This window comes from Ammospiza caudacuta, chromosome 5 (genome assembly GCF_027887145.1).
Source record: "Ammospiza caudacuta isolate bAmmCau1 chromosome 5, bAmmCau1.pri, whole genome shotgun sequence".
Taxonomy (NCBI): domain Eukaryota; kingdom Metazoa; phylum Chordata; class Aves; order Passeriformes; family Passerellidae; genus Ammospiza; species Ammospiza caudacuta.
This window is the reverse complement of record NC_080597.1, coordinates 27106281-27131389: the sequence shown is the minus strand read 5'-3', so window position 1 is coordinate 27131389 and position 25109 is coordinate 27106281. Positions and strand designations below refer to the sequence as shown.

The 25109-nt window shown below is 40.5% G+C and overlaps 1 protein-coding gene across 1 annotated transcript in view; it reads left to right on the top strand.

Moving 5' to 3' along the window:
• Positions 1-25109, top strand: part of MYH9 (myosin heavy chain 9) — a 70263-nt gene that overhangs the window by 7207 nt on the left and 37947 nt on the right. The window contains exons 2-5 of the mRNA XM_058805622.1: positions 8338-8690; positions 13459-13615; positions 23811-23838; positions 24574-24667. Coding sequence (XP_058661605.1) covers positions 8358-8690; positions 13459-13615; positions 23811-23838; positions 24574-24667 — 612 coding nt within the window. The 5' untranslated portion in view covers positions 8338-8357. The remainder of the gene's footprint in view (positions 1-8337; positions 8691-13458; positions 13616-23810; positions 23839-24573; positions 24668-25109) is intronic.

Here is a 25109-nt window from a genome sequence, read left to right as displayed (position 1 = left end):
GAGAAGAAAGCACAGGTCAGGGAGGGAGCAAGCTAACCAGAAGACAAACTTGGGTGTTCCTCGTGTGCTCTACTGCACCAGGAGCTTTCTGTAGAGCAATGCTTATAATGGATAGCTAAGAGGCTGTGCCAGACCTTGAATGCAGTAGGGAAATGCCACAATCTGGATTTTTAGACCCTCTGGAACATGATATTTATGAGCATAAGTATTTATAAAACAAATATAATACAAAGAAAAACATAAATACTTTCAACCTGGCCTCCTTACACATCCTGGAACGTAAAGGCTATGTAGCTTTTTCTTCTCTGTTGTAAGAGTTGCTGTGTTCTCATGTCCAGAAAAAGTCATTCTTCAGACCCCTACCTCAGACATCACTGTCATAAACGGAGATGTAGGTCTTCTTATTGAACTGTTATGTATTGCTGGAAGGGTTGAGAATCCAGCTGGGACCCTGCAAAGACAGTACACTTCTCTGTGCCAGGATTTTTGCCTGCCATCCCCATAGCTGCTGTAAATGTGCAGCAGAATGATTTGAAACGAAAATAAAAATATGAGATGTAGCAGAAGGCTGCTTGTACACAGTCCTAGTTTGGCACAGTAGGCTGAACTGGAAGTTTCTAGAGAAACTTCTGCTGCAAAGTAAAAATAATACTTTTTAAAATTATTTACTGGACATATTTACACTGATGATTTGTTCTTTTCGTTATGAGCTGGAAGATGATTAGTAGTATTGATCAAAGTAATTTGTCAGTTAATGTTAGCAAGAGTAATTGTTCCTGTAAGATGACTTTATCTTGGCTGGATAAATGCTAAATATTTGCATCTAAAAGGGTGAACCAGCCCTGTATTTTTTGTCTCTGTATTTAGATGTAATTGTTTTATTTCTTGTTCACTCTTGCAGTGAATTGAAACCCGGCATTGACAAAGATGCCAGAGTGCTAATTGATGTATGTAGAGCTACCTTGCACAGTGACTCAGAGTTCTTGGCAGATACATTTTTGCCTTAAATCAGAATATCAGGGAAGAGATGAAAAGTGACCCCGAGGTAACAAAGGTTAAAACTTTCTAAGCTTTTCCCCCTCTCTCCTGCCATGTCCGTAGGGAACTCTGCATGCCTGATCAGAACTTATGCAGGCCATTATGCCTCCTGAAAACAAGTCTTCCAGCAAAACAGCTTGAACAGCAGGGATGGGCTGCAATTTTCTGAACTACAGCTGTCTCCTTAAGTGGGATTACTTTGCTGAGTGGTCACGAAGAATGTGTTCTCCCTCTGGAATGTTTTCCTTGTGGGCACACTGTCTCTGTAAGAGGAGTTCTCTCCTCTGCTGAGAAGGCATGTACTGTACTCCACTAATGAGAAACAACAGTTGCAGAAAGTGTATTATGCAGGATTGTAAACTTTGAATATTTATTCAAAGTGAATGGGGTTGGGTGGCAGCCAGCCTAGCTTTGTCATGCTAAAGACTGGACTTGAAATCAACAGAAGGCTACCCTCCCCCTCCCTAAATCAGTGTTTGGTGTGTTTGGACAGCATGCACAGGCTTCATAGAGCTGGTTAACTGTATTGGTGCCATCTACATGGTAGTGTAGTAGTCTTTATGTCTCCCTGAACTCACAAGGTGCAATTAAAATAGAGGCAAGCATACCCTCCCTAGCATTAACTTAGGAAGCTATGCCTGCCTTTATTTGCCTGTAACCTACAGTCGTTAATTACTGCATGCAGTGTGGTTGCCCAAGATTGTTCCTGTGCTTCTGTCTCTAGCCTGTGGTGAAGCCACTGCGTTATTACCCTGTTTTCAGTCTTTGGTACCCAACAGTAGCCACTTCAGATTGGCATTAATATTTGTTAAATGAACATATGCCATGCTTGTGGGACTGTTCTCACACTCCTACTGTATTTGAACCCAGTGGAGAGAAAAGGTGATTATTAAGTGGCATGTAAGTGTCTTTCTTGTACGTGGCTTTGTGGCCTTTGCATTTTGCTATTGGGTGTCCCAGCTGCCAGAGCAAACCCCCTCTGTGAGCTGTTACAGCAGAATATATGAAAGTGCTGCTTCACACATACCAGAGTGGTGCTTGGCAGCTGATGAAGAGGGCTGGACATGGAGAAACCGAGAAACATTTATTCCATGTTCACTGTTCTGAGGATGTGTGTTGGGTACCTTTAGGCCACTTGGAAGGTGCAGAATTTCCTTCAGTTTCTTTCTTTTGTCTTACCTGTAGTCTGGCCAGTAGGTCACTTCTGTGCAATAGAAGCATCACTTATGCATTAGATAATTAGATTCCTCATTGTTGGTTCTTCGAGCCCCACATACAGAGAGGGCACTTTAGTGCTCTACCTTGAGTTTAATTTACAGTAATAAACAGGGTAGCTGGCAAGTCTGGGCAGCACTACAGTCAAACTGAATATGCAACAATAATTGCTAGCAAACTGCATTCCAGTTGTGAAATAAATCTTTCAACAATGTATTGTGTGCGTCAGACTGTGACTGGAGAGGAAAGCAGTGAACTCCAGTAAGCCTAATAGCAGTCATTATGAGTCCCAAATAAAGCTGAAATAGAAGAAATGAGTCTGCATGGCAGCATTCTGAATGGAAAGGGTAAGTGCAGCGCGGTGCCTTCAGCGGGGCTGCCTGTGAGGGGGTGATAATTGCGAGTTCAGGTACTTGCCTGGTGGTGTATTCTCTGTGGGACAACTGAAATTCGTGATTCTTGCATTCAGCCTGAAGCATCAAGCACTGCTGTGTCTCAATGTACTGAACTTGGGAAATAAGCAGCTATAACCTGTCCATCAGTTCAGCTTCCTGCCAGCTTTTCCCTTTCCTTTCCCTCTGCCGCCTTGTGATTCATTTCTCACCCTTAGTAATTTCAACTCCAGTTTTTATGTGGGTGTTGCTTACAAATTAGAGCAGTTTGGGCTAACAAACTTTACAGTTTTCTTTTCCATAAATATACTGTCACTTGGAGCTGTGAAGTGTCACTCTAACCTAAACGAATGAGGTCTGAACAGTTCCTTACTGAATACACGGGAATTATAGGAAGTTTTTTATTGGTAGGTTAGGGGTTTTATAATGTCAGTTCATGGTCGCTGTAGCTAGCCTGGCCACTAAAGTCTGTTTTAGACTAGTTTAGTCTAGTGTTCTAGCTGCTCTTAAATCTGATTTGAGGAACCACATTCAGCTGGCTGGGGAAAGTGAAATAGTTGAATTGTAGGAATAATACAAGTATTAGCTGTTCAGATCATAGCTTAGCAAGGATTCCCATCATATGACTGTTACTGACCAAACTTAGTTTAAATAATTTGCAGCTTCTCAGATTATTTTTTTAAATGCTGTGTATTAACAAATAATCCAAGTTCTCACTGAGTGCAACCTAGTTGTACCTAAAATAGGGCCATGAGTGACCAGCAGTGCTATAACTTTCTAGTGCAAAAATCTTGTCTTGCTTATAGAAATGGTGTACAGTCCTTTTGTTCTGGGAAAGAGCCTTTTGTCTTGTATTGCACCCTCTGACAAGCTGCTAAAGGTAAGATAGTCTGGAAAGTGGTGGCAAAGTTGTATTCATGAACTGCTTTTAAAAGGTGAACGATTTAAAGAAAGGGAAATTAACTTGTAGTCTAAATATGTTTGCTGTTTATTGTTCATTCTTTTTGTCACCCTTTAGGGTAATTCCTCTTGCACTGCAAGTAGAAAGGCCGCTAGGGCAAACCATGTGGGAGGATTATTTAATATGAAATCACAGAAGATTTGTAACAGTGTTTTACTGGCAGATATGAAGCAGAAGAAAACTTCCAGTAATTATCCACTTACATCCCTTTTCAAGCTGGCTCAGTCTTACAGCAAAGTTCTGAAGTGTTGATCTGAATTGCCAAGGATTCTGTGCATGTATATGGCTGTTTTGCATCCTCGGTAGCACAGTATTTCACAAACTTCTCATAATTCATTAAAGCAGGGAAATGAAATGGTGTGTGAATAAAGCTGTCTATTCCAGTATAGTAATGCATCTTTGCTAGGAATGAGGCTGAAGCCAAGAAAGAACAGTGTGGGGATCCCTACTTTAAGGATGGTTTAGGTAACTCAAATTAGAGGTGTTTCCTTGCCCAGCCAGTGTTCTAGTACCTGTAAGTGTGATGCTTTAACTCTTGCATTAATGCTCTTATGAAATAAGTATAGAATTCTTGTGAATTCTATTTCTACTTCAGCTGCTAGCTAAATAGTTAGTAAAGCTCATGCTTATCTAATTGAGCAGTGGCTCCCTCCAGGAACAATTCTGTGGCTGCTGACAGAGTGAATGTCTGGGGGATGTAATACAAATAGTTACTGAAAACTTAATAGCAAATAGGTAATGTTCTGTGCTTTTAGCACTTGTAAAATGCTTGTTATTGAAAGAAAGGGACCTTACAGCAGAGGTAGCCTTTAGATCTTTCCAAACCAGATAAAGTATTTGTTCCCAGGTTTATGGGAAGGACTTGATGTTGCTTTAAGTAGAGTGTGTGTGAAGTGTCTTCTAATTCAAGCCTTAAGGCTATGAAATTGCAGGAGACTAAGGCAAACTTCTGTCCATATGACTGTATTCCAGTGAGGGTTTGGAGTAATTCTGCCTAATTCAATGGGAATGCATGTCATCTTAAATTAAATCCAGTGTTTGACTTGTTCCTCTCAAAAGAATTTGTCTGCTGGGAAATATGTATGTTAACAGGGCAGTTGGTATTATTTTTTAAGGTTGCACTACATACTGATGTCTTGGTCCCATTCATGACACAGAGGGAGCATTTTGTCTCTCTCTGTGGCTGTATGGCATCTTTGTGGCAATTATGTAGTTAGTTCAATGACAAAGAATATCTCTTGGGTTCTGAAATAATGGAAAACAAGCAAAGTTTGACCGTCCTCTTCCCCAGACTGCTCTGAACCACAATAAGGAAACATACTGGGTTAACAGGGAAGTGACTGTAGTATGTCATTTTTGGAAACAATACTAGGAAGGAGACATTTAAACTCAAAACAAGGATGGTCTGTCTTCCTTCTGTATTCTTTGGTCCTCTTGCCTATAGACTGGCATCAAAAAGAATATTGTTAATGGTATTCTCATCTGGCAGTTGCACAATAGCCATGTAAAGATAAATGTCCTTGTCCTACATAATTACCTACACCCCAAATGCAAACTACCAGGCAAGCAAATTGCTTCCTAATTTGTTCCTAAAAGAGCAATAATTTGCATTCATTGTTAGTTCGTGTAAGAGCTTACTGGGCTTGCTTCCTTCCTTGACTGCTTTAAGGGATTTTTAGAAATACCCAGTGAAATGCAGCATAAGCTAGGAAGATAAGTTTAGGAGTCCATGAGATGGAGCTTGCTGAATCTGATTCCTCTGGTACTGTTCTTGTGGAGAAGACAGATTAATGGTTGGTTTGTGGTGTTGCTAGTTTGGACGCCCTGTGGGTTCTCAGTCAGCGTCGAGAATAGCTCTGATGCCACGTTATCTCAGCTTGAGCCTCTGTCTGTTACTTCTGCTATGTGAGGATCTGTTCTGGAGCACAGGAGAGCTAGTTTAAGATGATGGTAAGAAGGCTGCTGCTGCCATGCAATAGGGGAATTTTCAAGTCTGTTTCAAGTCTGAGGTGCAGACCCTTTTGGAATCTTCTCACTACTGTTTGGTAGTACTTAAAATATTCAAAATTATATTAAATATATGTATTTATATATACACTAGATTATACTATATTAATATATATTTAATATATTAAAAGTATCTTGAACTTAGTGTTTGCTGAGATTTTAGAATAGCTGTGTTAGGCTATTTCTCCTCTTACTGTGAAAGTTGTTTTGAGCCCTGAAAATAAAAAGGTATAGATGCTCTAGAATGATCTCTTACTGGCTGAAGAATGCACTCTTGTAGTATGTGAGATAATTTGGGGTTCTCTTCCTGCAAGGAATTTGATTAGCCTCTCCGTAACTATCTTATTTTCTTAGTTCTCTTCAGATCTAGGACTGACTGGGGATAGTCTTTGAAAGATTTATTGTGATCTTATCTACTCCTTTGCCAAAAAAAGAATTAGTCTTCATCCTAGAATGTATCTGAAGGTATACTGAATGCATGCATGTACTCTAGCAGTGAGGAAGCGAGGACTGTGTTTCACTGTAATGTAGGACACTTCAGATGGCTGGTTACTTTGGATTCCTCAGGAAATGATGAAACTGAATTTAGCTGAAGCATAGTGCCTCTGTGTCCTGCCTGATTATAGCCAAAAAAGGCAACTGGTTACATTCTGGGAGTTGCATAGGCAGGAAGCTGTGTAATGGAGGGTAGAGTACAGCTGTTGCTTTGCCAAACCTGATACAACTCTGAACACAATTGAATATTTATTTCTTTTTTTTTTTTTTCTTTTTCCTGTCTTTCCTTCCACTCCCTTTTTTAACCATTTGCTCACAGCCTGCAGATGATACTCTGCAGTGCCATGAATTCCTAATATCTTCTGTTGAATTGTTGGCCTTCTTTATTTGCTATATACTCTGTCAGGCTTGCTGTTATAGGATGGTCTTGGAGCTCTCCTGACAGCTCAGGTTTTTTATGGCAGCCTCCAGACTGCTGCATCTTGTCTTTACAACATATCTCTTCATCATGTATCCATGAAAATCTAGTTTTCAGGAATAATATGAAAAGGAGGAGTTGCTCTGAGAATCACCATTGAGGTTGAGGTGGAAGTGTCAGTGACCCTGTGGGGAAGGAGAGATGAGGTCAAGTGTGGAATAGGTGCTTGGCATATCCAATAAGGCTTAAGACAAAGATTTTAAACTCAAACTAAAGAAAGTGATTATTTATAGAGTGATTTTCTCTTTGTTTGCTGAAGAATTTTTGACTGTGAATATACAGCTATCCATACAGTCTCTGGCACAAAGTTATGTACTCCCTGCAGTGAGACATTTGTTGAAAGGAGTTTCCCTACACGCTTACAAATGACTAGTGTGGGCATTGGCACCCATCATTATTATGGCTGATGCTTTTCTGGCTTCCTTCACTGTTTGCTAATGCTGGGACTCTGCATCTATTGCTGCTTTCATGCATGTTTTGGGAGTTGAGCTGCTTTCAGTATCTTTTTGTCTGCAGTGTGTGCAGTCAGACTTCACTTACTTGATTTGCCTACTGGTTTGTAAATATGAATTCTGTAGAGAAGTTATCCATATAGCTCCTGATAGCCTTCTAGGACATGAGTACTCATATTTTCATTTCCCGTTCTTTAGGTAGTAAAGAGCTCTAGTTTCTATTCAAGCTATGAGAAACATATATTGAGGACACTGGTATCTTTGTGAGGGAGAATTTGAGAAGTAATGTTTATGGGATCTTGTAAAGAGGCTGCTGTTACATGGTTAATGAGCCTTGACGCATGCAGTCCTTTTCTGATTGAAAGGACTTTTGAATGGCACTAATAAAATTGCTGCCTTATAAACTGGAAAATCCCTGGCGGTAGTGTTCTGGTTTTGATGAAACACTAAATCTAGGGTGCCATTTTTCAAGTATGCAGCCTAAGTCTCCCTTTTGTAGGGGTGAAACTCTCTCCTCTATCTGACCGCAGCTTCATAGAAGGATGTTAATAGAAGATATTTAGCTGTAAAGCTTCCTGATTTATTCTGTTACTATCTTGGAGATATTTTGCTACTGAACATTATCTAGGAAAAAAAAAGAGATATAAACTGGTGGTTTGGGTGTTACTACTAAGCTGGTGATGGAAAGTATCTACTATCAGTCTTAACTGGTGTCTGCAAATTACTGCTATCTTTTAGAAGTAAACTGCACCTCATGTTTTAGGCTGGTAGTTGACATTTCTGAGAAGTTGTGGGTTTTGATTTATAGCTTATCAGGATAAGGAGATACAAAGTAAAAGTGTTGATTACACATTTATGATTTTATTTCTGAGCCAATATCTCTACCAAGTAGAGCAGTGAAAGGTTGCTCTTGACCAGAATGTTACTGACATAGTGTCTGATGCTATGAGGATTGGCACAAATTGTTTGGTGCTTGCCACTTTAATGTGCTTCCTCTTTTCTGCTGAATAATGGCTTCCAAATGTTTAACGGTCAGTGTTTTGTTGTAGGTTTTGGGTTTTTTATAAACTGCTTGCTAGTTTGGTTTTTTTCATACTCTTGGCAAGCAAAACCTTGGTCTTATTGGAAGTTTGACAACTTTAGCAGTGCTTACTAACGTGAAATTAAAGGAGGGAGAGGCATGCTCTAATGACCAGGGATTCAGAGTACTTAGCATGTGCCTGTCTGCCTCTGGGAAGTTGCAAGGCAATTTGAGGCTTTAAAAATAACTTTTTTCTTTGTTTCCCCCTTTGTTCACAGGTCCCCAGCTGTAAACCACAATGGCGCAAAGAGACGCAGATAAGTACCTTTATGTGGACAAAAACATCATCAATAACCCCCTGACTCAGGCTGACTGGGCAGCTAAGAAGCTGGTATGGGTTCCCTCAGAGAAGAATGGCTTTGAGGCAGCTAGCCTGAAGGAAGAAGTGGGAGATGAAGCCATCGTGGAACTGGCAGAGAATGGAAAGAAAGTGAAAGTAAATAAGGATGACATCCAGAAGATGAACCCCCCCAAATTCTCTAAAGTAGAAGATATGGCAGAGCTGACATGCCTGAATGAGGCTTCTGTGCTTCACAACTTGAAGGAGAGATACTACTCAGGACTGATCTATGTAAGTAATCTTGTCTGTGGGGGTAGGAGTTCCCGATGACATAGTGTGTGAACTTAATGTAATTGCTCCTAAATGCATGTGTTAGCCTTTCATTGCCCCTATACACAACTCATCATGTGACTTACCTTCCTCCCTCTACTTAAATTTTTTTCACTAAACTATGCCAATCCCCCTCTAGTTAATGTTGAAAGTTTCAAAGAATGCTATGGTAAATCTGGCTTTAATGTCTTTGTTTGCAGGATGTTTTGAATGCCTTTTAACTTTGTCTTAGCAAGACACAAGAGCAGTTGGGTAGTGGTATACAGGGAGTCTGATCTGAACCTAACCAAATAATAATAATAACACAGTCCTATTCCACCCAGCATCTGAAATGTGTTTCCCATGTCTGGAGCTTCAGTGGGAAAGAAGTGCCAAGCTTTTTGTGTGGATCTCAGAGCATCTTTCTAGAGAGGAAACATGTGTGCCTGCATGTACTTACAGATAGGAAATGTTCCTTTTCTTTCCATCCCCAAATGGACAAGAGCAGAGATTCCTGTTTCTCATTGCTGTGTAAATAACAGACACTATTTATGGGACCAAGGGTCATACCCAATGAAGCAGGCAGCAACCACTTCACTCAATACCAAAGGCAATAAATAGGGGAAGGAGACTTTGGAACCTTGACCTGGTTCTTCAGTTCCCTTCTGATTTTCCCCTTCATGTTGCCTATGTTTAGCAAGCAGATGTTGGTCATGCTAGCTTCTGCTTTATTAATACTCTGCAGTTATAGAATGAGTTGTTAAACTCAGTGATAATGTAAAATTTGTGTGCAGTGATTGGTTAAAACAGGACTAGGGAGAACACAAGGGAGAAACCCATCACTTACTAGTGCTGTGTCTGCTCTTCTGGAGTGGCATGAAGGCATACAAATGACTCTTGGAGAAACTATCAGAGACTATCTGAAAGATGCAAGGCCAGTACAAATTTAGTCTGATTTCCACAGTCTGATGTCAAAATTTGAGAGCTAATGTGATTGGAGGTTTATGTAGTTTATTATTTTTGTAGTTAACAACTCCTTCCACTATTGGTCAAAATCTACTCTCAGATGGAAAACTCTTAGTATTCAGATGAAATAGGATATGCAAGATCCATGTGTAACATTTTTAGAGTAGGAAATATTGCTACATTATATAATAATTGTTGAAAATAATTCAGCAGTGTCTCAAGGTCTGTTGTATGCTGTGCAATGGCCTGTTTCACATATCTTGCAAGATACCATCTGAAATTTCAGACATGGCCTGTGACTAATAAATTGAGTTCTTCTAATTGGATTGTGAGAAGATTGTGAGATTTTTTTGTAAAAAATCCCCACACCCTTCACCCAAGCGAACCTTGCATAGTGTTTCTCTATTACAGAATCTGAGTCTTGCCAAAACTGTGTTCCTGTGCACTTGTGAAATGGACTGATCTCACCTGTCAGCAGTTCTCAGCAAGTCAGGAGATTTATGGGAAGGCTTAAAATACTTTCATTAGAGTGGCTGTTGGTTGATCATTAATCCGCTTGAAGAAAGGGAGTAGACGCAGTGCATCTCCAGCAGAATTGTGTCTGGAAAGATTGCAGGCATAGTTCAGTTCTGTTCTTCTCCTTTGTTTCTTATTTGGCAGCAAGGCTGTGTGTTTTTATATGTTATTATCTTTTTGCCTTTTTATTTATCTTTATTTTTCTGTCTTTTCATCCTGTAATACAAAGGGGGAAATCTTATTGCTGGTAATCGCAGGCAAATTTTGAGTGAGGAGTGACAGACAATTCAAGAACTAAGAGCTTGACTCCAAACACCATTTTGCTATTTCCATGTGTGGATTGCTTCTGCACTGAGGTGACTTGCTAAGAGACTGGCTTTCGTATTAACCCTTTCTATTGGGAATCCTTTATCAAAAGATCATTTTCAGCTTTTGTGAGTCATTTTTGCTTACCTGAACTGCTTTGTTTGTATTCAGTGTGAAACTCAAAACTCAATCTTACATGTTCCAGTTATTTTATTGAAGTTAACTGTTACTGGAAAATAAATTTTCTGATGCTGTCAGCTTTGTGCCTTGCAGCAGATGGTCCTTTCAACTCCTCAGAGTTAGTTTACCAGTTAGAAAAATAAAACTAGTTCCAGTTTGGCATGTGTGTCACTTGAAATAGTTAGTGAAAGGTAATGCCAGAATTCTATTTTGAGGTAGTAATGTCTGAGACAAAGTACAGATTTCCAAGCCAGCTATGCTTATAATAGATGAGCCTTTGAATTGGAACCTTGGGTTCAATTCAGGGATTTATGCATATGAGTCTTTATTTGTACTTCAATAAGGTGAAGATAACTCTTCTCTGTGGTAGGGCTGGCAGCTTCTGCTTTTACATACAACTAAAACTTGCTTCCTATATGAAACTGTCAGTTACCTCAACCAGCAGTCATGACATGGTGGTCTTACTCAGTTTTTTATCCCAGCCATAATTAGTTGCCTGGCTTTATTAGACAGAAATATCCCTTCACACAGCTGAGGTTGTTTTACTGCCTGGAAACTTCCCTTAGGTATTTCTCCTGGCAAGCAGAATGCTGGAAGAAGGTGGTAGCTTCTTCTTACATACTTGCCTCATGGTTTCATCACTCTGAGTGAAATTAATGTGTTCCCTTTTCTAAACTGCTGCTCTCATCCATAGGGTGGCTTTAGACATGAACTGTACTTACAGGAAAAGCAACCATTCTAATCTATCAGCAGTCACAGCCATGAGGAGTCACACATACACAGCTAAGAAAGCTCTGCCTTCCTGGTGGACTTGTGTGCACTGTGAACATGCTGCTCTTGCATTGACCCATTTCTGTCTCTTTGTCCTACTCTGTGTTCCACTGGTGTAGTCAAAGTTCAGGAAAGCATCATCCAGACTTCCAGCTTTTATTCTGTGCTCTGCAAGTGCTGTCAGACTTGATGGAGAACTAAAACTGAGGCAGCAGGAACTGACATTGCTGGCTTGGTTGCTGTAAACTCCTTAAACTGCTCTCTTCAGGCACCACCTGAAACCTAACCTGACTAGAAGCTTAGCTTCCTGGAACTTTAGAAGTACTATGCCAAAAAGTTTTTAGCCAACTTTCATAGTTTTCCACTTTGGAAAGACATTTAGTATTTTCTGTAAGCCATTCAAATAGTCCTCAAATATTTTAAAAAATTAATGGAAAAAAAAGGGAGGGGGAGAAAAAGAGTAGGTCTGGAAACATATCTTGATTGTTTATACTGGGATGTGGAAAAGAAACCTTAAACATCAATGAAAAACTCACTTCCTGGAGGACTTCTGTCTGAATCTATATCTGAATCTGCTGCATATAACAGTGGACTTGTTACTTAGTGTTAAGCCAGCATGTAGAAAGATTGGACATAAACTGCATCTGCTACCACAAACTGTGTAGTAGATGCTATTTTCACCCTTCTGATCACTGCAGTCTAATCCTTACCTTTAGCTAAGGAGCTAAATCTGATTAAGTACTTTCTGTGCTCCTTGTGGAGAGCTCTCTACCACTCCAAAGCACTCTTTTTTCATTGAGCAAACAATAGAAGAGATCTTGGCAATAGAAATAAAAAGTGCCAAATGTACTCTCTTCTGGTAGCACTGCAAGTTACTGTAGGAAGCTGCTCATCTCCAGATGTTCCAAACAGCTGCTTCTAAAGTTGACAGGGAGCTAGGATAGCACTAAGCCCCAGGAGCAGGGCTTGGAATGCTATTCTTAGAATGTCTAGGAAATATCCAAGAAGCCTCTGCTCTTCTTATTCCCTTTGCAAGTTAAAAAATTGTTGTTGTGCTTTTTGTTTTTTTTTTTCAGGTACTCAGATCTGGAAGTTTGGGTTTGTGGGTTTTTTTTTTTTAAGAAGCTTAATATTTTCATTGGAACTGTTTGGACAGTTGTATTCCCTCAGAACTGTGCAATTTAAGCCAGTGGAAACCAATTGAGAAATGGCAGTTTGCTGTCATAGATAATGAATTAACCATTTTATATGAATTAGAAGCAAACTTTGGCATATATCGCTGACTTCTTTTAGAATTTTTTTCTATTTTGACTGGTTTGGAACAATACTGAGCATTTTAAACATACATACTGAACATACGATACATTGCTGATCTTACAATTTGAATCTAGTTCTAGTCCCACTTGCTACATTACAAATCATGAAAGTGTTCAGGCTTGGGGGGTCTTCGGGAGGCCATCTAATCCAGCTTTCCTTTCAGAACAGGATGGCACTGCCTTTGACATGGTCTAGTGGTCTTGGAAACCTCTCAGAAGCAGGCTGGTCTTATTTTTCTTTTAGTAACTATTTTGGCTTGAGGTTCTATTTTGTTTAGTGATCATTTTCTAGATAAATGGATATTAAACATGAGACAGAACACAAAATGTATGCATTTTGAAGCTAAGAACCTATATTCTATCATGAAATGGCACTTACTTTGAAAGGAGGAAAAGCCAGTCCTAGTGGACTGTTAATTAGCTGGGGAGCAGATCAGTGATATCAGTATTACTAATGGCTCAGTAGGTGTTTGGTGGACACTTGGAAGAGTTGGTCTCACTTGGTCAATGTGAGAGTACTTGGGCTGTTCCTCAGATTCTAATATTGTTTAGTGGGAAGCATTCTACATGGTTCGCTGGAAGAAGTAATTAAAAAAGCACTGTTTGGTTTGTTTTTTCAAGTCATGTACTGTTAAAATATGCAAGTATACAACATTTTTAATTTCTGTGGGTTTGCTGGGGTGTTTTCTTTCCAGACCTACTCAGGCCTGTTCTGCGTGGTAATCAATCCTTACAAGAACCTGCCCATATACTCAGAAGAAATAGTGGAGATGTACAAAGGCAAAAAGAGACATGAAATGCCCCCTCATATCTATGCCATCACAGACACAGCCTACAGGAGTATGATGCAAGGTGAGTGCTGACTGAGATAATGACTCTTGTTGAAATCACAAATCAAGGCTGCAGTCAAAACACTGTAGGAGAACAACAACTCACTGCTCTCAAAAGGCATTATTGTCCTTGCTTACAGACACTACTTGGTACCAGCTTTTGTGTTCAGGTGAATAGCTCTCTCCTGCTGTAGTGGATTGAAGAACTATACAAAAAGTCTGGTGAGAGCTAAATTTGACATAAAGAACAGGCTGGTGTGAATACATGGGGTTCAGAGAAGCAGGCAAGGAGAATTGAGGTAGCAAATTTTCCATCTCAGTGATGAGCCTATGAATTGACATAGCTGTAGGTGGGCAGGGATGTGTACTGTTTGATAGAGGCTTTTAACAAAGCCAGCTTAAAATCCAATTGCACATTCTGGCTGGGGGGATCAAGCTTAGTATAACCTATGTTTTGAAGTATGATGGTCAGTGGTAGCTTTACTGTCAGGGCTTGTTTGGTTATATTCTTACTTTGTTAATAAAACTCACTATCGGGAAATATTAAGTACATCTGTTGCCTTTTCATGGAATAAAAGAAAGCAAGTGGATAGACCTATTTCACTCCACATCATACAACTGAGAATCAGAGAACTGTGGCTATTATCTGCTACCTGTTTATCACTTGAGGAGTTCTAAATATGGAACTCTGAATGCATTGTGCAGATCCCTCATTCTGAGTGGAGGTTTTTCACAAAGTCAGTTGTGGTGTCTGTGATGCTTGGAGAGGTTCAGGTGTGGAGGTATTTTGTGCTTTTCTTCCTGTTTGTTACCTGGGTTTTATGAGTAGGCATACTTTTTAAGGTTTAAAGGGTGTAATGGACAGTTTGATTTGGTGTGCCTGAGTGAATGTTACTACTCCTTTATTTTTTGATGTCTAGAAATGACTAAGGTGTTTGTTCCTCCTAAGTCTTGTCATTAGCATCACATTTTTGAGCAAAGTCCAGATATAATAAAATCATGCTTTAAAATTCTCATTAGTCTCAGTCTGAGTTCTGCTTTTCACCTGCCCTTGCTACCACTTGCACCTCCAAGCATAAGAGGACTATAATGATACAGGTTCCCAGAGTGGAAAAGAGAGAAAATCTCCACCCATCAACCTGTGTTAGTGTCTTCCAACAAACTTGCTGTGGGGAAAGCTGATAAAGGTCGTTTAAGTGTGGTGCCATGCAGGTCAGAGCACAGGGGTGAGCTAATGTGATGGATCAGTTGATCTATATTTATAAAAGCCTGGGATGCAGAGAGATGAGTACACAGACCTGCTGAAGTGGACTGGTGGGAGGGTGTTGGTGGCAGTTTGCTGGAGATGTGGCAGGTCTTGAGAAATGCAGCCATACTGCTGGTGTGTTACTCTGAAATGAATGCTGCATCCAGAAGATAAAAACTTGTGAACCTGCACCTCTAAAGGATCTCACTTCCCTTAGAGAGAGACTGGATCTGCCATGATATGGTCAAGAATAGATGCTCCACCTATATTTTACATGGCAGAATGTTGTCCATAAACCTCATTGCACTTTTCCTTCTTTTATTGCTTCCTTCCCTCCATTGCCTGCTCCTTGTTAGCTCAAGCACTAAGTTGTATTTTTGTTAAACAGGCTATTAACTGAGCTGTACCAAAGTTACTGTTCCCTAGAAAGAAATCTTGTCTACATAGAGTCAGAAACAGTTTCTTTGGCAGTGTTGTGAGGAGACTGAAGTTCTTTTCCCTTACAGTCAACAGTTAAACCACTTCAAAGTGCATGTGCCTGCATCTTATCCTTCGTCCCTGCCAGGTATATATCAGTGTGTGACAGAAGATACCCAAACAGCTGCAATTCTACATCAGGGGACAGGTGACCTTCTTTGGTCTGATGGTGGTTCAGAGGTAGTGATTAATCTATGTGGGTGTTTTCTTTCCTGTTGAAAAGAGGCGATGTGTCTGTCAGACCACCTCTTGGATGATGTCTAAGACTTGGAAACCCCAGACCTGACTTGCTTTGTTGTACAGAGCTGAAGAATGGCAGCCCTGCCAGTTTTCCAAGCATGGGAAAGTTGCTATGAGGTCTGCTGGAGTGTTTACCTTTCCCAGAACAATTCTAGCTATGCTGTGTTCTCAGCAGTACTGACAGTCTAGAGGCTTACCCCAGCTCTTCTTTGCCTAGTTTTAGAAACCTTGTTGCAGACTTTTTGTAATGCTTGTTGATATGAATATCATTTGCAGTTAGCTTTTGAACTTACCTGCCTTGATCTGTTTAACTAGGTTTGGAAAGATTTTTTTGTGTGGTTTCACAGTTACCTGTGTGTGCTACAAGACCTGTAGAGATTGTTTTAGGGTTATTTATTGCCTTATTTCCTTGTTTCAAAGGGTAGCAGTAGCATTCCGATGTCTGCTACTGGAGTGAGGGTGAGTAGTAGGTTGTTGCAGTATCTCTGGCCCTGGCTAGCCTCAGGGGAATGGAAAGCAACATTCCTATTCCACTTTCTGGGTTTTGCTCAGCGTGGGGGAGGTTTGGTGCAGCAGCCAGTGGTATGGCAGGAATCTGTACAGAGAATAGAAGATGAAAGGGTCGGGTGCTCCACATGAGCCAGAGGCATTTAGGATTAGGCTGCCTTCCCTAGGTTACTTTCAGAGCCCTGAAGACTGGGAATCCTTCATGGCCTGGAGAAGGATAGCAAGCTGACTTGACTCTGACTTCTGTCAGCACAGGGTATAGTTATCTCTTAAACTGACAGTGTGGAAAAGTTTTGCCTGTTAATTGATTTGGACTCAGATTTTTTTTGTTGTTGATTTTCGGTCAATTTATGGTACTTGAATAAGCAGGGCTTTCAAAGGGATGGTTCATCAGGAAGGGAGAGGAAGATGAGAGTTTTGTTCCAACCTCTGCTAATCCACAAACTGCTTAACCCTTTTCAGGCATCTGTGCTGATGTACTGTGGGTGAGTTTGGTCTTTTTGTATCTTCTGGTTACTTCATTGGCAGAAGTGTCAGAGCACTTAGATATTCCAAGAGATTATATTGCTTTTTGTTAATTTTCCCCAGAAGTACTTTCTTGAAGAAATAAAATGGTGAAGGGCATGTTCAGAGTGGGTTGTTTGTTGTTATTGGGTTTTTTTCCTTTTTTTCCCTCAGACCCAAGACTGTGACTCTCAGAAATGAGATGAATACATGTTACCTGGAGAAACTTCCTGTGCTTCAAGAACAGAACTCTCAAAAAAGTGTAACATTTTTGCTTTTAGAGAAAACAACAATTTGTCTTAATGTTTCTGTTCCCTGGGTAACCTGGGAACAGATCTGCATTCAGAGGAATTATTCTTCTGGTGCTAATGATTGAAGCACAGTGCCTGCAAGTGGAGTGGTGTCTTGAGCAAACAAATCATTATTCTAATGCAGCTGATGTATACTGAAGAGATACATTCTTTACCTCAATTCACAGTCTCCAGGGCCTCAATTTAGAAAAGCATATTTTAAAGCTGTTAAACAGCACCTATTTGTCTATTTGGAACACACACAGAGAATTTTCTGTGTCAGATAGTGATAGAAGATGTAAATTTCATTGGTATCTGGAACATGGTATCTGTTTCAATGCCCTGAAAAGTATCTGAAGCTTCTGTAATAGGTGAGGTCAGTATGGTGATTCTGGTCTACAAAGGTTAGACCTGTTCAACTAAGATGATAGGTAGGAGAGGGAAAGACAGCGCATGGCTAATGAATATATTCAGTCTCTTTTCTTAGCTGATTTTCTCCACATTATTGGAGAGCTCCTAATGTTTCACCTAACAAAACTCTGAAAATCACTGAGCAATGATTAAACCCTCCTTGACCTTGATGGATTAGTCTGCAAAGGGACCTGTACCTCCAGAACTGTGCTGGTGTTCACTTGGGAGTTAGGTAGTCTCTGGGTTTGGTGTTTCAAAGAAAAAAATCTGAAGCACAGTACCTTGGTAATCTTTTAGTGATACCTTGTTACATTAAGCGAGGAACCGCAGTGTTAGGTGTTGTAAGACAAATCACTTGCTTTGTAGATCCTCACACTCACCTTGGGACCATGTGTGATTTTCACAAAAGACAGTCCACTAGATCTTCTCCTGTAGAATATAGACCTTCAAGTGTTTTGTTTGTAATTCTTAAATGTTCGCATAGTTCTGTAAGTTTCCTAGCTAGCAGAACACTTCTGCTCTAACTTTCTTGCTTCCAAGTAATTTCTCAGCTTGCTTCTTAGCATTGGGCTGCTATGCTGCACTATATAATGCCCTACCCCAAAATGCATCTTTCTTTTCTATATAATATTCTGTCAGTGCTTCTCACTTGAGAACTGCTCAGGTTATGTAGAGGTACACATGTCCCTTTCAAGTTGCATGTAAAGGTCAAGTTCTATTTCCACTAAAACCCAAAAGAATAAAACTTGTGGTTTCAGAAGTGTGTTTTCCAGATTTGTCCAAATTTCTCATGCAAAGGGCAACATGAAATTTGGATGCTAGTTATGGAGGATATTTGTTTTGGTGCAAATGGCAAGAAAGTATGTACATTGTTTTAAATTTCCTTAAGAAATGTTTACATGCTTTGAATTACTCGAAATTTCTAAATCCAGCTCTAAAACTCTGTGTCTTGAGATGTGGTTTTCATGAGAACAGGGAGCTAAAAAAGAGTCCGGTTGCCCACTTGTTTTTTAGTAGTTACCACACCCATTTTGCTTCATTCCTGTGGACCAGAGCAGGATTTCTCTGGCAGTCACTTATGTAATGGTTCAGCCCCTGCTGTCAGTCTCCCTCCAGTTCACTGTTTTAGTACCATGAGCTGCCTGAGCTTTTTGCAGGCAGTTTTTCTAGTATAGAAAAAACTAGTATACTAGTTTTTCTTTTCTGTCAGAACTTCATAAACATTTGCATAATCTAAAATTACAGCTTACAACTTGTTTTCTGCTATCTCCGGGTTCTGTTCAAGAGCTCTAGAGAAGGGGAGATGTGGGCTCTAGTCCAAAAATGTCTTAGGGGAATAAATATTTCCATTTGAGCCCGTAGGATATATTTCATTTTGAAAAATGAAATTTACTTTTCTCCTTGTGACTGTTTTCAAACTTCAGCTAATGCAGAGCTGAATCTTGGCACTGCAGTATTCCTGCAAACTCAAGTGATTTCTTTTCTCTTTTTTTTTTTTGCAAACGTCTTGAAGCTGTATTGTTGAGAGCTGTCTTGGATATGCTATGTTTCTCCTTCATTTGATTTCTCTTTTCTCCTTCTTTTTGTACTTGATGATAGCTGTTAGCATTTTGAGACTTCCCTATAGTAGGTTCTTTAAATGACAGGGCAAAAACAGGTTCTGGGGCTCTGTTCTGGTGTTCCCCTGGAGTGTTTCTGATCCCGTTCAAGCCAGCATGTAGGTTAAGGCACCACAGTGAACCTGCTTGATTGGGTCTGACGCCAGTGGGGTTGTTCCCACTGCGGAGCACAGTGTGTCAGGTCCCTGGGGCTCCTCCTGCCTTAAGAGCCCTGAGGAAAGGACATGGGATGTAAAATTATGTTGATGTTGGAAGAACATTTTGAGGAGGCAGTAAAGAGCTGGAAGCACTGCGTGTTTGAAGCACTTAGATGCGTTTAAGAGCAATTCTTGCTTTAGGCCAGCTGTGTAGCTTAGCCGGCCGGGCCGGGCTACGGGCGCTGGGCTGGGAGCAGTAACGGGAGCGGGGCTGGGCTGCCCCGGCCTGCCAGACGCTGTGGTTCGGAGTGGGTGGTACCATGAGCTATGGTTAAGCTTTTAGCCTTAATGAGTCAGCTATAGGCAGGGGACTGCAAGCCAAGCCTTTGCCTTTCAGCTCCACTTCCTCTTAGCTGCTGAGGTGATGTCACCATTGTGTGAATGCTATATTACTTCTCCTTTTATGGAGATGAACAGGCTTGAAATGAGAGTCACTCATGCAGAGGAAGTGGGTGATAAAGGCCTGGTAGGATGTTCTGTAACTGAGATGAGGAGCTTAAATTGCACATTCTCTTCTAGTCTTCTAACGTTTTTCTTCTCCCATCCCAAAACATTTAAAAACAAAATTCGAGACTTTGGAGCTGTATTAAATTATTAATTATGCCAATGTATTTGATCACAGCAGTTCAGCATTCATTCACACTCGTTGTTTTGCAATAGTATATTTGATTGAGCACTTTCTATGTAAAAAGATGTCTCTCTTGTGAAAACAAATTTTGGTTTAATTAAGTTTTTAGAGTATGCTAAACCAGCGAGCAGTCTCAAATGCAGTCTTTTATTCTTGGTCAAGAATAAGTTACGTATTATGGGTTTTTTTACATAGTAAAATTAATCTACTGATCTTATTATACCATACTGCTGTATAGTTTAAATTTGAAGGATATTTTACTTCCTGAATTTCTGGATGTTTGAGGCGGCTGTGTCTTGTGATCACTTGAATGCTATGGTGATGAGAGCTGAAGAAGAGCCTAGATAAAAAGCTTTCCTTGTCAGCTGGTTTGAAATACAGAACTGTTGCTATAATTAACTAATGAGTTGTTATTCTGGATTGTTTTTAATAAGTGACTCTGTTTAGAACTGAAAAGCAGGTGCAGATTTCTTTTAATCAGATGTTTCTTGATTGTGTTATTATAAGCAACTGAGTTTATGGTACCCAGCACATTCTCTTTTGCTGAGTAGGTTGCTTGCACAACTGACAATGAAGTAAGTAAAGGCAAGTGCTGACTGAAGTAGTGCAGTACGCCCATGTTGAATGATCCTTTGGAAAAAAAAAGAAAAGGAGGGGCAGGTGGCCTCTTGGCTGGACAACTGAATTCTGATTCATGATGGCACAAGTCAGTGTCATATGGAGAACAAATATTGGCACTCAAAACTGTTCTTAATTTGAAGAGTATCTAACAGTTATGCTTTGTATGCGTTAGCTCTTTGCCCCTTTGGTCGGCTCCAGTTTCCTGTTGCTCAACACATTATTTGAGTTGTCTGTCTATACACAATTAGAAGAATTCCAGCTATCCCAATGACTGCTGCTTTGCAGTCCTGGGAAAGAATTTCCCCCGGATTGCAAACAGGAATGTTGCCTTTTATGGCAGTGTCTGCGTGCTCCGGGAGACTTGCCTGCACTCGCAGGTAGGATCCTGCTGACTTAAAGCAGAGGTGACTAAGGCAGCTGCAGTGGGCCACCAGGAAAGTATGTTGGGGGAGGAAAGCTTCGTGCCAAGAGGATTTCAACCACTGTCTGTGACTTTTCCTGCCTGACCACCTTTCAACACCATGCTCTGTGTTAGGGTGGGGAAAAATCCTGTAGTTGCCTTTGGGACTCCTTAGGGTCAATCCAGGGTGCTGTGGCTATCTTGCCTTACTGAAACAAGGGTGGAAAGAACTTCTCAATCAAGTATGAGAAAACTTGGCATGATCGAGTAGTGTTCAGTGCCAAAGAACTGCTTGGTGTTATTATCTGATGTTGATAATCTCTTTTTCTGTTGAACAGTCAGTTTATCTGTCTGCTTATGGGTATTCTTTTGCTGGATCATCTCTAGGATGGAAATGGGAAGGCAGGTGCTATTCAAGTACCTGGGGCTCCACATCCTGTTTGAGAAGCCCCAGCTCATAATTCCAAGGTCAGAGCTGGTTACCAGCAATAAGGACCACCTTATTTAGAATTGCCTTTTTAATTTATTTTTTCTTTCTTTCTCTCAAATATGCTTCTTAGAAGAGCCTCTGTAGTACCTGAATGTGAGCATAACCTTTTCTGGACAAGTGAACTGCTTGTTTTTATTCAAGCTTTTGAAAGTCGGGTGTTATTTAGAGGCACAGTCTTGTCCTTTCACATAGCTGCTTTGTGGTGCAGAATTGTACTCAGGTGTTGTACTACTGAAGAATACATTTCCTTAGGCAATCCATACATGAGTCATTAGTTATTCCCCTGATCCACCCTCAAAGTGCCCAGTCATGCAGAGGGCTGGCGTGTGCCTGCTGAGCCCTTGACCCACTGGGAACCTTAAATGTGTGAGGCCTTTGGGGCTGGCTAACATCTATTATTGGCCTGGCTTTCAGCAAAAGGGGTGTATATCTCAAAGGCAGTGAATAAATTCAGCACTTGAAAAAATGAATATGCAATTTAAATAAAGCTGCACTATCTAGTTTTGAAGGCTTAAGAATTTGCCAGGCCAAAATTGTTTGAGTGGTGATTTTCTTCTACTTGCTTTCTTCCAGGCTTGGGGCTGATTAGCTCTTTCTGAGAACAGTATTAGCAGGGTAATGGCAGGTAATCTAAGTTTTAACAGGAAAAAAAGCAGATTATTTTCCTCTCATTTTTTGTACTCATCTACATACAGTCAGTTTCCAGTAAAGATGCTTAAGAGCAGGAGCTGCATATACTTAGCATGTGAGCTTAATGCTTCCATTATCGGCTTCAGAATATTTTAAGATGGAATCTCAAACCTGTTAGGTTTGTCAGCTTTCATTATTCCACAAAAATATGTGCAAAGGCTAGATATACTCCTCTCTTTTTAAACTGTGTGTATGGGAGATTTTTCTTGATTCATGTGGCATTCAGGATGCTAGTACTGGAATGCTAAATGTGCTTGCAGCAGCAGTATTTAAGGGTATAGAAAAGGTTTCAGGTACTTGAGATCTATCAGACTAGAAAGCCTTCTCTAATTACAGCTCAATCTCTTTATCTTGCACAAAACAACTTGAATGCTGACTTAATTATATCATCTAAGCACTGTCTGGTGGGAAGAATACTGAGCATTCTTGGTTTCTCTAAGCTACAGGGAAAAAGAATTAAAAGAACCAGTAGCTAAAATGTGGAGACAGTCACACAAACATAATGGATGTCACTAATAATGAAAAAAATTATTAGAGAGATCCAGTGAATTGCATACTCTCATGGATGTTTGGGGCTTGCTTTCTCTCTCTTTAGAGAGTAGATGTTAATCCAGTGCAATGAGTGGAAAAAGGAAGTGGCAATGCCTGAATGACATCTAACTGCTGCAGTGTTACTGAGCTTCTCAGACTAAATAATCTGTGAGTCCTCTGGTCTTGATTTAAAAATAAACAAACACCTAATATCAAACTAAAAAGCCTCCCAGCCTAATGGGGATTTTGAGTTTGGTGTCACAGTTTGTGTTCTGAGTGCCCCAGTGGCTCTTGTGGGCTGTCAGTCAATGACTTGCTGTGCCCACCTGTTCTGTGTTTCACTGTCCCTGTGATGGCTACAAGCTATTTGAGGCTGTTCTGGTGTAGGCACAGGCACTCTCCAGTCTTCCTGGTGCTCCCAGCTCATTCCTGGTGGTGTGAAGGAATGGGATGGAATCTGGGTGGAGGTAGGTGGGCACAGGGTGGAGGGCAGGGGTAGGAAGTGAAACAGGGCAGAATAGGTGGAGTGTGTGCAGGAGCTGTGGGATGAAGGCATGATGGGAGGACTGGTCAGGACTGTGCATAACGAAGTGAATGCTGGCAGGAGGTTAAAGATGTGGGAGAAGATAGTAGTGAATGGGCTGGGTGAATTATGTTCTGTAACTGGAAAGATATCCACAGCTGGGAATTGAACACAGGCCTTAGTAAGTCTGCTGGTATGTCAACATGGAAAGGAAAGGTTTCTGTTGTTACCAACTGCTGTGTTAATACAATAGGGGATGATGCCACAAACAATCAGCTGTATAGGATGTAGGCTGCTGCTCAGTCTTCCAGTTTTTGGGTCCAGTCTGTACAAAATAAGCAACAAATATTTTGTCACTGAGCTTCAGTGTTTGTTTTGGTCTGAAAGCATCTGTTTGATGTGAATCTTTGGCACTTTGGGATTTGTAACAGTTGCTGTCCCACTTTCCCCCTACCTCTTCCATTTTCACTGCTCTACTGATAACTTTTGTAAAAGTCAGTATGGGCCCACTGCAATAGGGGCTGAAGAACAAGTAGATACGCATCACACTGTAGCTGTGTGGTAAAGAAACATTCAGTAGGAGACTTCTTTAGTGTTTGTAGAAAAATTGTAATGCAAATAATATTCTTTCTGGATGAAGAAAACTAAATTGCTGTGATGCCATTATACTTTGGCATATGGTAGGCGGTGGGTGTCTTGCCAGAGAGGGGGTTACTTGGCTGTGATTCTGAGGATATTTGTCACTGTTTACTATTTCCTGGTGTCTTTGGTGTTGATTTCATTCTGTCAGAGAAATTTTCTTTTAGAGTTCTAGTCTGACTACTCTTTTAAAATTTCTTCTAGATCGAGAGGATCAGTCCATCCTTTGCACGTGAGTAATTCCAATTGTCAGTCTGCATGTCAAAGTTTGTGTTTTTACATTTTTGTAAAAAGGAAGGACTCTCTTAATTTTAAGTACTGGAAGTGGAATTACAGAATTAGGTAATAATGGAGAGTCAAGGAAAGTCCCACTACAGTTCCTCCAATATATAATTCCTTCTGCAAAATAATTTTTGTAATAAATGGAGGAAGGGTGGCTTTGAAACAGCCCCTTGTGCTCAAACTACTGAAGAAACACAGCTTTGTCAATGGAAAAGGCTTGGAGTGATCCTTCAGATTTGATGCAGCTGTTATGTTTGAGTGCATGCATACTGATGAGGCTGATAGAGTAACAGATACTCTTGATGCAGCAGTTTGTCTTCTAGACACAGTAAAATTGATTTGCCCTCAGCCATGCTTAAGGAATTGGTATGTTTCTTCTTGCAGTCAGGAGGCTTCCGTTTGAAAGATTTACTTCATTACCTTTCACCCCAACCTCTACAGCAGCCTCCAAGCTATTCCTCAGCCACTTTGACAGTCTCTGTATCCAAGTGACTAGAAGGCACTGTTCTTTATTGCCTTCCATGTTGCAGTCCAGCTGCAGCCCAGCTTTTTTTCCCTTGGTTTTAAGGGAGGTGCTGTAATGGCCATAATGCAGTTAAGGATGTCAGTAGCCCTTTTGGGATTAGAAATATGATAATGTCTCCTTACATCTTGTTTGTTGATAACTTGTAGATTTTCTTTACAGAGGTGAATCAGGAGCTGGTAAAACAGAGAACACCAAGAAGGTTATTCAGTATCTGGCTCATGTTGCTTCCTCGCACAAGTCCAAAAAAGACCAGGTAAGACCTAGGTTTAATGATGTTTTATTGCTCTGCAGACTTTGGACATTAAATATGTATTGGCTGATGTTGGTAAAAGACATATTGCTCAGTAGAAGCTTAGATGGTAACATCTGTCAGGGGATTGAGGAGGTCGGTGAACTGTGAAACAACAAGTCTGTCAAAAATTGCGAGTCAGGGAACACTGTTCAAAGCCATAACTCCTTTGAATTCGGTGGATCTACAGTGGGTATAAACTCATCCACAACCCCTTGGATTCATTGGCAAATGCATGGGTAAGAGCTGCTGTAAATGCATCATCTGTACTGATGTTTTCACACGGTTGTATTGCTTATAACCAGTATAGGTGGTTTAAAACTGATCCTTCTGTGGGGGAGTTGTCTCCTTTCTTCTGTGCCATTATAGATTAGGTCTGGCCACTACATGTACTGTCTCAGAACTG